Source organism: Salvia hispanica, chromosome 5, assembly GCF_029641045.1.
Source record: "Salvia hispanica isolate PSC_SH4W2 chromosome 5, Shi_PSC_v1, whole genome shotgun sequence".
Classification (NCBI taxonomy): Eukaryota; Viridiplantae; Streptophyta; class Magnoliopsida; order Lamiales; family Lamiaceae; genus Salvia; species Salvia hispanica.
Window position 1 is genome coordinate 44161949 of NC_142696.1, and position 14320 is coordinate 44176268.

Genomic DNA, 14320 nt, shown 5'->3' on the forward strand with positions numbered 1-14320 from the left:
AAAATCTTGTGAATAATGCATAAACACTCTCATTAATGAAGACTTTTTTATTGTGAACAATAGTGTAAAATCTCTCTTTCACTATGAATTTCAAGATAGTGTTAAAACTCTATTTCACAATCAATTGAAATGGACATTTTACGTGAGTGATAATAGTATTTTTTTAATTTGAACATCTGAATTTAAGCATTTAAATTTTAGTTTACGAGCACACAAATAGAAGCAGTAGCTAGCCAATAGCAATAATATAATTTGTAGTAGTCGTACAATTAAGTGGTCAGCGATGCTATAGAAATAAGATTTGTTGGACTCTCCTTCACATGGTAGAGATAGATAGATAGATAAGTCGAAGATGATGCGTTGCGGAGAACATCTATGGATCCTCTGCGCTCTGTTCATCTCCCTATTCCCACACCTCTCAACCTCCTCATGGGAGTCCATGATATACGTAGGCTGCACTCAGGCCAAGTACAACCCGGGCAGCCCCTACGAGTCCAGCCTCAACTCAGTGCTCGCCTCGCTCGTCAACTCCGCCTCCCTCTCCAACTACAACACCTTCAACATCCCCACCGACGACAACAGCGACGCCGTGTCGGGCCTCTTCCAGTGCCGCGGCGACCTCAGCACCTCCGACTGCCACAGCTGCGTGGCGAACGCGGTCTCGAGGATAGGCGGCTACTGTATGGGGACGTGCGGCGGCGCGCTGCAGCTGGACGGCTGCTTCATCAAGTACGACAACGCGTCGTTCGTGGGGCAGCTCGACAAGACTGAGGTGTCGCATAAGTGCGGGCCGCCTAGTGGCGCAGGGAACGAGAGGGATGCGGTGCTGGCGTATCTGGGAGGCGGCGGGGGGCAGTATTTTCGGGTGGGGGGGTCGGGGAGGGTGCAGGGTGTGGTGCAGTGTGAGCAGGATTTGAGCAGCGGGCAGTGCGATGAGTGCTTGTCCGAGGCCATCCAACGGCTGAGGACGGAGTGCGCGACGTCTCCTTGGGGTGACGTGTTCTTGGCTAAGTGTTACGCTCGCTACTCTGTTTCTCAGACTCAGGCGGCCACCGGCTATGCGAGGCCTAGTTCCGAAAGCGGTAAGCTTCGTTGCAGCCGCGTCCTTGCTATCGCGCTTTATCTTTATTTCTCTACCTACTTAATTAACATGCCATAGCCTACTATGATTTCATTTTCAACTCCTCTTGAATGCTCCGTCCTAATTTTTTGTTCATTAATTTACTAAGGTAGCTCCTACGAGTACAATTTTTAATCTATCCTTGTGTGATTGATGATCTCTTTTCTTTTTTTTTGTTTTCTGTTTCTGGTGTAATTGTATGTGAAAAGGAAAGGTTGCTACTTTTTTGCTTTTGTTGGTGTGATTTATTTTGAATTAGTATACTATTCTCGTGTGTGTAACTTTCATATCAAACGAACAAATTATCGAGAAAAAAGGGCCATATGTCTAAAATTAATGAGTTTAAATTCCCAAAGCAGTTTTTTGGGGGAAACAAGAGAACATATGTAACTGGACTTACAGGTATGAAGATGATGATTCAAGTAGAATAATCATGTATAAATACATTACCATAATTAACTTCTAAAAGGGGTTAAAATCACAATGTAGTAGTATCCCTTAGCTTATTTGGTTGATTCTTGCGACGGATGGCGCATTTATAATGACATGAACACGAGTAAACTATAGATCAACCGGGTAAAATATATCAGCTACCAAGAATTGGTATTAAATGTTTAACTCATAGCATAAGCAAGAACGAATAATAACTAATGGAAGAATGAGAATAATTTTGCTTGGATTTCTTCATACAAGGTTTATGAACATAAGTGCATTTTGTAACTCTAATTAATGATATCAAGTCATGGGAAAATAAAATTTTGAATAATTCTAGTTACATCTTAAAACACAATCAAGTTTCTAGAATTATGAGTACATGATTAATTTGTGTGTCAAATCTGCTGTGTCATTGATCCTAAAGATAGATATGTCTGACAAATATTTTTCCTTTGTTTTGTACATGGTCTTATGTAGGGCGTGATGATAATGATGAGACGGAGAAAACACTTGCTCTCTTTATAGGACTAATAGCCGGAGTTACAATGCTCATTGTTTTCGTCTCATTCTTGGGTAAAAGTTTACAGAGAAAAGGTAACTCTCCATCTATCTCATAGATATAGTGAGTGGAATTGTTTCATAGCTATAACGTAGTTCAATTTTCAAATTCAGATGGTATGTAAATGAAGGCCACTTGGAGTGAAAAGTGTTACCTGATCTGGTATAAGTCTATTTGCCTTGATCTGGTGGTTGCTTTTCTTTCTTTTTATTATTTTCTTTTGTTTGCTTTAACTTTGTGCAGTTTGAACCAAAAGAAAAGCTAATAGTATATGAAGTTGATGTACATGCATACCCAATTAGTGCAATAAAGCAAAAGTAAAGAGAAAGATTCCCACGCTCCATACCACTTTTCCTTGTTGCAGATTTGCGTTTTGCCTCTATCTCTATGTAAGTTAAAAAGGCACTCTTACTTGTGTATACTATACTATTCAAATTGTAATAAAGCCTACCCACATTGGTGTGCATCTTATTAATCATGATCATATGATATGAATTCTCTTCATGATATGTTGCTGAGCCTGAAAGATAAAACATGAAAATTAATGATGAGTAATTCTCTGTATAAGCAGAATAGAGATATTAACACCCATGTTTGAGCAGACATTTCCTCCGTTAAGTAGTAAGGCCGGTGTGATTATGTCGATGATTAAAGCTAGCCACCATCCCACCACCAAGAGTGATGGTGGGACAGCATTTACTTTGAAATTTCTAAGGCTTTTTTCAGGTGCATCCACAATATCCTCAATAAGGATATAGTGTGTGTGTCAATTGTTCATCCAACAAAGAACTTTGGCCAACGCAATTGCTAGACCGAACCAGAGTTGGTTGTATGCGAACAATGATCTGAACAAGTGATGTTGCAATATGGGACGCGGTTATAGGAAGAGAGGATTTTCTACGACAGCTGTTTCAAGAACCAACTGCGTATATTTGCCACGATCCTGGAGTTGATGGAATGGTTTATGGCCTTCAGGAGCAACAGATGGACCATCCTGTGATGTTACTCGAGCTTTTATATGTGCATTCTCAGAGGAGTTATGTTAGAGAGGAGTTACATGAAACTCAATAAAATCTTAGATAACCCTCAGAAATATCCCAGAATTACCAACTACCTAAACTTGGGAGTATCAATGCTATCTAATGAACCTCAAGAACTGAAGAACAAGACTCATCTATATTTTTCTCTCTGTTACCAAAATCAAATGCTTTACAAGCAGAAAAGGCTTATCCTTCAAAAGCTCAATTTCAAATGAAAGGATGCAATGTTGAATGCCAAAAGAACATTAAGTTTTCAGCTACATCTAAACCATATGGTGGAAACTAAGATTAAAAGAAAAACTATAGTATGTTATTATGAATGTTAGCTATGGTGGAAATCAAAATTTAAATTTAAATTTAAATTAATACTACCAGCAGGCATCAATAGTAATGTTATAGTGGAGTGAAATTAAAAAACAAGCCAAAAAAGTAAACATACCAGAATTCACAGCCACATCGATAAGTGCTAGCAGTAAACTGTGTATAGGCAATACGAAGAATGCAAGTTTGGCACAAGCCTGTCGGTGGCCATATACTATAAGTTACCATGAGGCATATATTTCACAATTATAAAGTGAAGGCAGCGAATCATACATATCACTACACTATGATGCCCTAATACCTAAAAAGCCATAAATATAAGAAGAATATTACGCCATTTATATTTGACAGCATGCAAATTGAGTTTAAAGACAATTCTAGTAAATGCTTTATACAATGAAAAAAATCAAATTATGACAACATAAAATTTTACTATTACCTAAGGATTTCAAGCAAATTCCAAGCAGGCTGCTTTTTACAAAAGGCTCTCATTTAATTTACAATTTAGGCTTACGCCTTGCGAGTTATTTCCGGAGGTTTAAAAAGTAAAACATCTTAATTTGGTTTAAAATTTTGAAAACAAATTTTATCTTGCTTCACTACGGGTTTGACTAATTGACTTGTTTCCAAAGTCCAAACGCAGCGACCGGATTATGGATAGGAAAGTAATATCATAAGTAATTATTCTTAGATAGTTGGACTTATGGTTTGATTGTTGTTGGATTGACGACTAGGTTGCTGATTATTTGATATGGTGATAGAAATACTTGATTTTTTTTTAGTTTGATAGGACTATGATTTTTGGGCTGTTAGAGAAAATAGTTTTTTTAGTATAAAAAAATTGACAGGCATTAGTCACCTTGAGTTTGAAGAAAATAATTGGTCGGTACTGTTGTATTGACGGATAGGTTGCATAGTATGTTTTATTTTATTTGAATTATAATATAGAGATGGACTGTCATACAAATTATTGAAATGAAAATGCGCTGTGCACGACCGATTAAGTCAGTAACAATAAACAGCTGACACTACTGATATAAAAAGCTGAAATATAACGACACAGCAGAGGCACGTGAGCTATCTATGCATTGCCGGACCCAAAGAAAATCAACCCTTGGATCACATCATATAACTGGTATATGAGCAACCAGATATACTACTACTAATTTCAGTCATCACCAAAAACAAAAATTAGTCATAAAATAATTAGCTCTAACTTAATAACAAAGTTATATCAACTATAAAAATCAATTGCCGGTGATAAATCCTAACTAGATATACAGGTAACAGCAAGGAAAAATACAAACAAAAATTTATACAAGGAAATACTCAATACTGAAGAGATGTTGGGTGGGGTGTGTGTTTACTGTTTAGTCTAAACTCAAAACTAATGAGATTTTAGGAATTGTTGATGAGAGTTGAGTTAACATTGTTGCAAAATCGGTGATGATTCACTAATATGTCATAGGTCTCTTCCCATGGGGGTCCGAAGTTGAATTTGAAGTTGCAGTTGCAGATGCAGTTGAGTTGAGTGTGGAGCCGAATGATTGAGATAGGGCAGAAGCAGAGGATGCAGATGCATGTGCAGTTGGCCGGCGAGGAAGTGTATACCTGGTCCCTGGGTGTCCAGGCCTCGACGGTTCTTCAAGAATGGCCGGCTTCTTGGACAGTATCAAAACCACACGGCTCATATCAGGCCTCGTTTTAGGGTCGGACTGAACACACAGCAACCCTATCTGTATGCACATTACCACCTGATGAGGATCTGCTGAAGACACTATTCTAGGATCAATCACTTCCATGATCCTCTGCTTCTTGTAAAGCTTGTATACCTACAATTTCATTCACCATCCAATCAACTACTACTAACTGAGGAGTGTGAGGAGTGAGGAGTATTTACCCATTCAAGCAAGCTCCGACACTCAGGATCTCGGTTGAATCTTGAGTTCTTCTGTCCACTTATGAGCTCCAGAACTACAACCCCAAAGCTGAACACATCTGCCTTGTCCGAAAGATGGCCGTGCACAAGGTATTCAGGTGCCATGTAGCCACTACACATATGCATATTTCAATTGAATGGTGAATAAAACAAATGATAGTATTTGATACTCCTACAATTGAATAGGTATATATACTTGGTTCCAGCAACACGGGTGTTGATGTGTGTTTGATCTTCAGGATAGAGGCGCGCCATCCCAAAATCACTAATCTTGGGAACCCACTTGTGATCAAGAAGGATATTGCTAGGTTTGATGTCACGGTGTATGATGCGGCAGTGAGCCTCTTCATGAAGATAAACCAACCCCTTTGCAATGCCGGTGATCACATCGTACCTCCGTTTCCAATCAAATTCATCTCCTCCGCCATCGCCCTCTACGCCAATTCCCATAAAAAACTTGTTACCTATAATTGCATATATGATTGAGAAGGAAGAAGGCAATTACTGAATAGAATCTTGTCGAGGCTCTCGTTGACCACATATTGATAAACAAGCAGCTTTTCTGCAGCGTGGACGCAGTATCCCAACAAATTCACCACATTCCTATGCTGCACACGTGCCAGCAGCTTTGACTCGCTCAAAAACTCCTTCTTCCCCTGCGCTGAGCTGCGCGACAGTTTCTTCACCGCTATTTCTCGCCCATCAACCAGTTTTCCCTGCCAATTCAATTCCCCCAAATCAACTCCAACCAATTCAATTTCAATCCAATCCAATCCAACCAGCACTCCATTTTGTTTTTACCTTGTATACAGGACCAAAACCCCCTTCCCCAAGCTTCAGAGTGGGGTGGAAGTTATTCGTGGCTGCAACCAGGACCTCGAAAGGAAATTGCTTCTGTTCTTGAGCAGCAATTTTCTCCAAGTCCGCCTCGTTGGGATCTTTTGCCCACACGCAAATCACATCAGAGAATTCAGGTGATTCGATACATATGTACAAACAAGAGTTGAATGAATGACACTTACCTTTGCTTGATTTAGAAGTGAAGGGATTGGCTAGGGCTTTGAGAAAGCTTTTGTATTTGGCCATCTCTCATTCTCCCACTTGGTGATGAATACGAAATTCAGGTTTTTGGGACTGCCGTTGGATTGATTTGGATTTTGGAGTTTGCTGATGATGATTACAACGCGGCTTCATATTGATTTAGTCCTACATAAAAAGGTAGTTTGACTCTTCAATTCTGTTTTCGTTGACTTGCTTAAAAGGTGGGAAAGTATGACTATTAGAGACACGTAAACAAATTAAGAAATCTAAACGTCTCAACTTCAATTTCTTAAATCACTCTTACTTGTTGATTAGGACGGGGACGGCAGACTTTACTTTAATTTTCATTCATTCAAATATATGGTGAACTTCACCTTAAATACAAACAAATAGCAGATACAACTGCATCTCTCTCTAGTCTCAACACACGTATACACAATTTGCAAACTATTACAATTTCATTCTCTATCAATATCAATGAACCTAACAAATTGCATTCTATGTGACTATAACTTCTCTTATAAAAGACCACTACTCCCAAATGGATTAGTAGTTTGATGATATGCAGCAGGAAACGCTTCGAACCCCGTATCACCAAAAGGATTTTGTTGGCCCATCAGGAGATGTTGATGCTGTTGTGTTTGCAGATATACAGATTGAAATGGATTGTTATGATTTTGAGGTATAGCTGCCATTTGAGCTGCTGCTGCATGCATAGGAACAGTGTTCGACATTGCGAATGGATCGCTAGCTTCAAACGGATTTGGAGCAGCTGCACCATAAACCGGTTGTTGGGATGCTCTATACATGCCTTCGTTGTATAAGCTGTCGAGTGTGAGTAAATCCAGTCCTCCCGCCTGCCATTGTAACATCCACAAGCCAAAATTTGTGATGCATTCGTATAATGGAAAACACTACAAGCCAAAATTCGTGATGCATTCTTTAAACTATTAAACAGCACAAGAATGTACCAATTGCCGCTCCTGTACTGATGATAAGTTCGTGCTGGGAGTCGTTACTAGCGCAAGTTCCCACCCAGTGGGATCGAACCCTTTTGCTTGGGAGGCATCGGGTTCAACTGTTGCAGTGCCTGCAGCAGAAACCTAGGTAAAAACGTGACTGCAGAAAATAGTCGTGAAGCAGAAGAATCTTAACTAGTATTTCTAAGTAGGCGGAAGAATTTCAAAGATCGGTATGCAGAAACTCTAACCAGATGGAACAATAGCTAGAGCCAACGCATTGGTTTCCTCGATTGCAGATGCATCTTGTACGGTAACGTTCAACCCCTGAAATTTTGTCGTTCATACAAAAAAAGCATGGAAGGAATGGATAAGAAAAGGTTCTCATATATCCAAAATATTCAATATTTACATGAGAAGTGGAACTCACCAATAGATCATCAAATTCCAAGTTAGCAGGTGGATGTGGAGAAACTGCTGCCTCATTAGCTGAGATGGGGACTTCGGCGGATGGTGGTGGCATGGCTTCCTCCACCAGCTCTTTTGTATCTTCGGGAGGTGGAGGAGCATCCTCTTGCTTGTATGTCAGCAATAGCCTTTCAGGATATTCCTATTTACGTGAAAAAAAATCTCACTCCTCAACGGAATTGATTTATGAAGGGGCAGGCAATAAAACGAAACATGCAACCAAGCAATGTATAAGAAAAGAGGACAAGAATTCTGACCAAGGCCACACTGGCAACCGAAACCATTCTAGGAGCTTCTCTTATATATTCTTCCATCGTTACCAGAAAGGACTGTGGAGGCTGCGGAGCAATATATTTCAGTCAATTGTGACTCGCATTAAACATGGAGTAATAGACAGTGCTTACCTCTCTCAACACAGGGAACTGGAAGTTTCTAGCAAGCTCAAGCCCTTTACAAATATCATAAAAATTAGAAAGGCCAGCAGCCTGCAGCAACATCATAAACAGTATTGTCATGAAAGAAAGTAAGTCGAAGTGTGCCATAGTTTATATATTCACGAGAGCAAAAGAACCAAACTAAAATGAATAACACAGCCTGTAGATCAGTAACCTACCTGCTGCCCTGCTCTTTTATAAACATCCAGCGCTTTGACGGCTTCATGCCTTGGCATCTCAAAAAACTGAAGGCAAAAATAGGTAAGGACTACATTTTTCAATGCGAGCAAGCAAATATGAAGCCCTAAAAGTAAATAAATAAACAGTAAAACAGTATTCACATAACCTTGTCAACAAGATTGATTATCCCATCATTTATGGAACAATATATTTTGAAACTCTCTTTGAGTGCCTAAAAGAATTGACAAAGAAGTCATCAAAAAAGTGAGTTGCCTCAAATAATGATATGATCACAACATAACTATTACAGTAAGAGTTTTGAAACAGAAAGAAAGTCATCAATCAACACTGTCTGTTCTCTTATTCATATAGAGAGTATAGACTATAGAAGCATGATTAAAGGATTCCACATATATACACAGTTGGTGATGGAAACCACATACCAAAGCAAGAGAGTACTGAACCAGGTAGTTCCCTACTGCCACTCCTTCAGGCTGTAAATCATGAATGGCAAATTAAGTTTTGAGTTGCTAATATCAAAATACAAAACTGGAAATTTGCGACATGGTAACAAGGCCATAAACCAAGGCTGGTTATGCCAACATAAACAATTAGTCATCAAGTCTGGGACCACCTGACATCCAATAAGACGATAGAGTAGTTGTTGTAAAGCAGGCAACTGCTCTAGAAGTTCTTCACTACTCAAGTCTCTAGTTCTACTATAACCCTGTAAACAAATTAATGAACAACAGCCATCACCCAATTGATATTGATATGGCATAAAAACAATGATAGGTTTGGGTCTATGAACTCAGATCCAGTCAGTCTGCCATATTGTATGGCCTAAAACAACGCTATTTGTCACTCGTCAGCTTCAAACTACAAGAATATAATAAAACTTTATATTAAGCAATTCTTGGAGGAATATACTTAACAAGCACAAAGATCAATGTAAAGAATTAGTATTGATCAATCACAAATTTCATAGGTTAATACGAGTATATCCATATATAAACAAAGCAGTTAAGCATTGACAACAAAAATGTACCTTATCTTGCCCTTGTGCGATTCCAGGAAGCCGTTCAGCTTCAATGTCATACCCAAGAATCCTAAAACATTCAAGACGTTCTTCTAGAAACTGTGCATATGTCCTTACCCAGGCAGAGTAATCCCAAGCTGCAGTATAGAAGTACACATTATGATTATCATAGTCTAGCAACCTTTTTAAGGTGAAAGTATAGAAAATCACCCCCAAGAACAGCAGCTACATACCAACAGGGCTTGAATCATCTTTGAAATTGGACATTTGGAGGACTCGGCCTCTCTTTTGGAAATTCAGAAGTTCCACTTTAAATATAGGATCACCTTCTCTCAGTGTTCTATGAATAACTATTAAAGTCTTCAATGCAACCTGTTATAGTAAAAGATAAAAACCATCAAAGTGTTGCTCATATCATGCCTCTAAACACTGTTTTATAGTACAGCAACAGGTAATGCATCACAACCATATAACCCTAATCTAAGAAACTGCATCATCAACAGGTTTCTAAAACATAAGAAAAACAAAATCTGCATAACAAAATCAAAAGGCAACCTTATTAAACAGAAAAACCAAAATAGCATGAGATAAAAAGGCATAGGTTTTTGAAGATCCAACCAACACTCGATTGATGCAACACAAAGAATGTAAAATCAATAGATTAAGTTAGAAATATAAGTTTGAAGACAAAACTGCCAAATTAAAGGAAAAAACATGAATAAGAGTCAACAGAAAACAGAATTTCACAATTCATACCGTCCAGTTGTGTGTTTTTGCCAGTCGTCTCGAAAGTGCATGTACGCAGTAGGCAACATCAACACGAGGCCGCATCGCCGATGTGACCGCCATAATTTCTGCAAGAAGCATCCGGATACTAATAATATAACTGCTAGTGTTCTCATTTTCAACATTCAACAAGGCATTAAAGTTTAAACTAAAACAATTTGTACTTCCCCTCAATGAAAAAATATACAAAGCCTCATCAATTTCTGTATCTGAATTCCCAAGACCAAAATCTCCCATTTGGAACTTAAAAGTTGTTGATAAACCACAATCTAAGAAACTTTTCTTGGCAATCAAAAAACTGAAGTCTCAACATCTCCTAATGTTCACACCCCACCCACAACATATAACCAATGAACCAATTATCCTTGAAAATTCAGAAAACTCAAGGGGGAAAGGTGAATGGAAACAGAAAAGAGTAAAATAGAGAAACTGACTTCTGAGGTGTCTCTCTTTTGGCGGTTGCTCCACATGATTGGTAGCCTTGACGATCGCCACATCCACATCCTGTTTTGAGACACCCCAAAAAACAAATCTTTATTGGAAAGAAGCAAGATTCTCTAATGGAAAGATGGGAAATCAGTAACCGAATGATCGAAACAATGCAGTTTTTCCCAAGATTGTTGAGGGGAAAGAAAAAGGGTCTGGGACCTTGAAATCAGAATTGACACGGGCTAATCCGACTGTGGTATGATCTTTAAGAGCACCATATGCTTTTCTCCATGTTTCTAATGTCCCCATCTAGCTTTTCCTGTTCACCCTCTCTTCGATTCGTTGCTTTCTTCAACCTACTAAGTACGAATCGGCTGTTGCTGTATAGTTGGAATCTGTCGATTGTGAACGTAAGAACTGGAAAATGTACAGCGTTTCACAAACAGGAATTGTTGACGCTTTGATTGGTTGAACAGACAGACTGGTGGTTTTTGGCGGCACATCCATTACATATTTTACATGCTTACGTGTAATATTCTTTGACATTTCTTTTCTACACCATCAATTCATTATTTATGCATTTTAAAAAATGTATTGGCCCTTAAAATTGCAAATTTTCAACTCATGAATTTATAATTTATATAACCAAATTTTAACTTCATGAAAAATATCAAACTACACCAAAATTTATAATTTTGAAGTCCAATTAACTTTATTAAGTTTCCTATTTAAATTATTTGCTACATATACAAAATATTACTATTAATTAGATGAATGAATATGATCACTTGAATCTGAAATATTTTATGTAAAGTACATAACATATTTATACATATTTAATTTAAGAAGAAAATATAATTTAATATATGAAGTAGATACCTTTAAATTTAGAATAACAAATTTTATATGAAAATGTAAAAAAATAATAATTTGAATAAAACTATTGATCTTTAGTATCACAAACTTTTTAATACTCCAATTTATAGGTATGTTTTACTGTATAAAATGTACGAATTATTTACTGTCATCTGAAGCTACTTTAAGGCTCCAGTAAATTATAGCTAAAAAATATTTAAACCATTGATGGGGCAAAGGAGAGTAAGTAGTTATTAATGAACTTATGGGTGAGAGATGCCAAAATCTAAGCCATGGTAGTTGGAATTAAATTGGGTGTGGAGGTGTTGTGGCTGAAAAAATCAAAATATCTTAGATAGAGAAACGAACTATACTTGAATATAAAATTGTGGTTGTTTAAATAAATAAGTAATCGATATAGCATGGTCTATTTTGGATGGCTTTCCTCTCAAAACAAACAAGTTATATAGGACTAGTTGCTGCATTTAATTATGTAGAAAAAAATTTAGGAGTAATTAAATTATGTGGCACTAATTAGCTTGAAGAAACGTCTGGAAATGGTCGTTGATACAGAAATTATTGAAATGTGTACACATGTATAATTTATTTATTGTAGTTATATTGCCTAAAATTAATTACTAGAAAAGACATTATTGAGTGTAGCATGTAAGTGAGAAAGAAGGATAAGGAAAGAAGACTACTGGGGTGGGTTATATATGAATTGTTCAATGATAGTTTGCAGCCCATCATCATGAACTGGCTGAGAATTCCTCTTCTTTCTGGGGTAAGTATTGTTCCTTGCACTAAAGCCCTTCTTGTATGATGGAAATTCGAATGGAATATGATTCCTAATTCCATTTTATTCATGTTGAATATTTATGGTGGACTTTTATTTGGGTTGGTTATTTATTTGGCCCATGTGATATTAATTTGAGCTGAGCTTGCACCAGATGATGCCATGTGTCTTCTTCACTTGGATCTTGGCTTGGAACAGTTAGATTGAGGGTTGTGTTTTGAGTCTCTCATTCATTTGAAATCTCTCTCTCTCTATACTCTCTGCAGACTACAATTCTCTCTTCTTCTCCGATGACTCTCCGAGCATTGTTTGTTGGTTATCACGGTTTCTTTGAGTGATAGACCGGTGACTTTGTTGGTGGAAGCAACTGCTTCGGTTGCTTGGGTGTTCCAGAGATCTAGGGTTTTGGTGTGTAAGAGATCTGGTGTGAGGTTGTGTTCTGTGGTTTTAGATCCTGTGTGAAGGAGTTATTTGGTGTTGGTTTATGCGGTGTGAGGTGAATCACTTGTGGATTCAACGGTGCTCCCTTATTGGTCTCTGGAGAATAGATTTGTTTTATAGGCGGGTGGTTGAGCCATAGCCTCGATCTGTTCTGTGTTCTTCTTGTTTGCTTTACTCTTTAGATCTGGTTTGCTAACAAGGTTACTTAGTGTGCATGTTCTTGGTTGATATTCTAGTAGCATTCGATGAAAGAAGTGCTAGGGTTATTTTCATCAAAAACTGTAATAGCTAGATATTTGCTTTGTGCTCTAGCTTGTTTTCTCTGTAACAAATCAGTCGCGCGGTTGAGAATTTGGTAATTAGTGAATCCGAACCTAATCTAATCCCTACAATTCATATGTTTGGTAAGATGGAATGAATGAATGAGAGAATGAAATAAACATGCAAAGAAATTGCTATTCCATTACACTCTCATTTCATTCCATCATACCAAGAAGAATCTAATACGTTCTCTTTGGTTGTAAATTTATCTTCGTTGCTTCGGGTTTGCGGGCAGAGTGCTGCTTTGGGCACCATTTCTCAATGAAGTACCCTTGTTTGTACCAACAAAACCTTCAAAGATTAAAGGTGGATTCTTAAAGTATACTTGGCTATCAATATCAAGTATGAATAGCTCATCCTATTCATTTCATGTAAATCAAACAACATAATTAGTTCCGTTGTTTTGTTAGACGAGGGCAATTTCATTTTAGACACAAGTCTGGCGGCCCAATTAAGTCTTGGGTCTATATATAGCTCGTTAGAGCATCCCTATCCGTGCTCTTATTTAAGAGCATGTAGGTGGGCCCTAACCCACTTTTACTCCTTGTACTTAGGCAAGAACACAACACCCACTTTCATGCTCTTCCGCAAGGACAAGCTCAAGGGTCCAACCATTCTATTTATTCAATTTAAATACTACAATGACTAAAAACTTTTCTAAAAAATAAAAATTACACAATTAAAGTCCTAAAAAATAAAAATTACATAATTAAAATCATAAAAAAAAATTACACAATTAAAATCCTACATATTAAAAATTACATAACTTTTAATGTTGAAGTAGGAGTATTTATAGATGAAAATGTGAATTTTGGGGAAAAAAATTGAAAAATAAATTAAAAGTGTGTAGAAAACGGATATAATTTATTGGGAAGTGGGAAAATATTTTTTTATTTAAAAACGATTTTTAAAATTTTATTCGAATTAAAAAAAAAAAAAAAGAATTTCCAATGACTAAGCCGTTGGCCAATCACAACCCGCCACGTCGACCTGCTCAGTGGCACGGACGTGCTCTTAGCTAAGAGCACCGCCCTGCCGCTGCCAAGGACGGACAAGCTGCAGCGGCGAACAAGCGGTCATCATGCCACTGACAAGGACGGACGAACAACCGATGGGGATGCTCTCGTACTCATGGCCTTGTGATTCAAGATTGCAAC

The 14320-nt window shown here is 37.8% G+C and overlaps 3 protein-coding genes across 7 annotated transcripts; 1 reads left to right on the top strand and 2 right to left on the bottom strand.

Annotated features, from left to right (window-relative positions):
- The first annotated feature begins 248 nt into the window (after nt 1-248).
- LOC125190723 (plasmodesmata-located protein 6-like) lies at nt 249-3287 on the top strand. 4 transcript variants are annotated; one of them, XR_016130905.1, is made up of 4 exons: nt 249-1082; nt 2033-2149; nt 2228-2503; nt 2841-3287. XR_016130905.1 is itself a non-coding variant. In XM_048088099.2 (4 exons), exons 1-3 carry the CDS (start codon nt 353-355, stop codon nt 2236-2238), a joined length of 858 nt encoding a protein of 285 aa, XP_047944056.2. In that variant the 5' UTR covers nt 249-352; the 3' UTR covers nt 2239-2276; nt 2358-2580. The 4 variants fall into 4 exon arrangements, 3 of the variants coding, with proteins under 3 accessions (XP_047944056.2, XP_047944057.2, XP_047944055.2); XM_048088099.2 differs by lacking the exon at nt 2841-3287 and having other exon boundaries at nt 2228-2276; nt 2358-2580; XM_048088100.2 differs by lacking the exon at nt 2841-3287 and having other exon boundaries at nt 2228-2276; nt 2371-2580.
- Nucleotides 3288-4650: 1363 nt separating this feature from the next.
- LOC125188606 (cysteine-rich receptor-like protein kinase 43) lies at nt 4651-6596 on the bottom strand. The gene is made up of 6 exons (XM_048085552.2): nt 6437-6596; nt 6216-6352; nt 5920-6130; nt 5611-5848; nt 5376-5526; nt 4651-5307 (listed from the first exon to the last, which is right to left on the bottom strand). Exons 1-6 carry the CDS (start codon nt 6498-6500, stop codon nt 4930-4932), a joined length of 1179 nt encoding a protein of 392 aa, XP_047941509.1. The 5' UTR covers nt 6501-6596; the 3' UTR covers nt 4651-4929.
- Nucleotides 6597-6786: 190 nt separating this feature from the next.
- On the bottom strand, nt 6787-11238 carry LOC125188605 (putative clathrin assembly protein At2g01600). 2 transcript variants are annotated; one of them, XM_048085551.2, is made up of 15 exons: nt 11026-11238; nt 10756-10825; nt 10292-10389; nt 9769-9907; nt 9545-9672; nt 9131-9223; nt 8940-8990; nt 8663-8728; nt 8496-8561; nt 8287-8367; nt 8140-8220; nt 7845-8024; nt 7666-7741; nt 7427-7545; nt 6787-7312 (listed from the first exon to the last, which is right to left on the bottom strand). In XM_048085551.2, the coding sequence occupies exons 1-15, from the start codon at nt 11026-11028 to the stop codon at nt 6974-6976; spliced, it is 1590 nt and encodes a 529-aa protein (XP_047941508.1). In that variant the 5' UTR covers nt 11029-11238; the 3' UTR covers nt 6787-6973. The 2 variants fall into 2 exon arrangements, with proteins under 2 accessions (XP_047941508.1, XP_088914920.1); XM_089058794.1 differs by having other exon boundaries at nt 10970-11238.
- Between the last annotated feature and the right edge of the window lie 3082 nt (nt 11239-14320).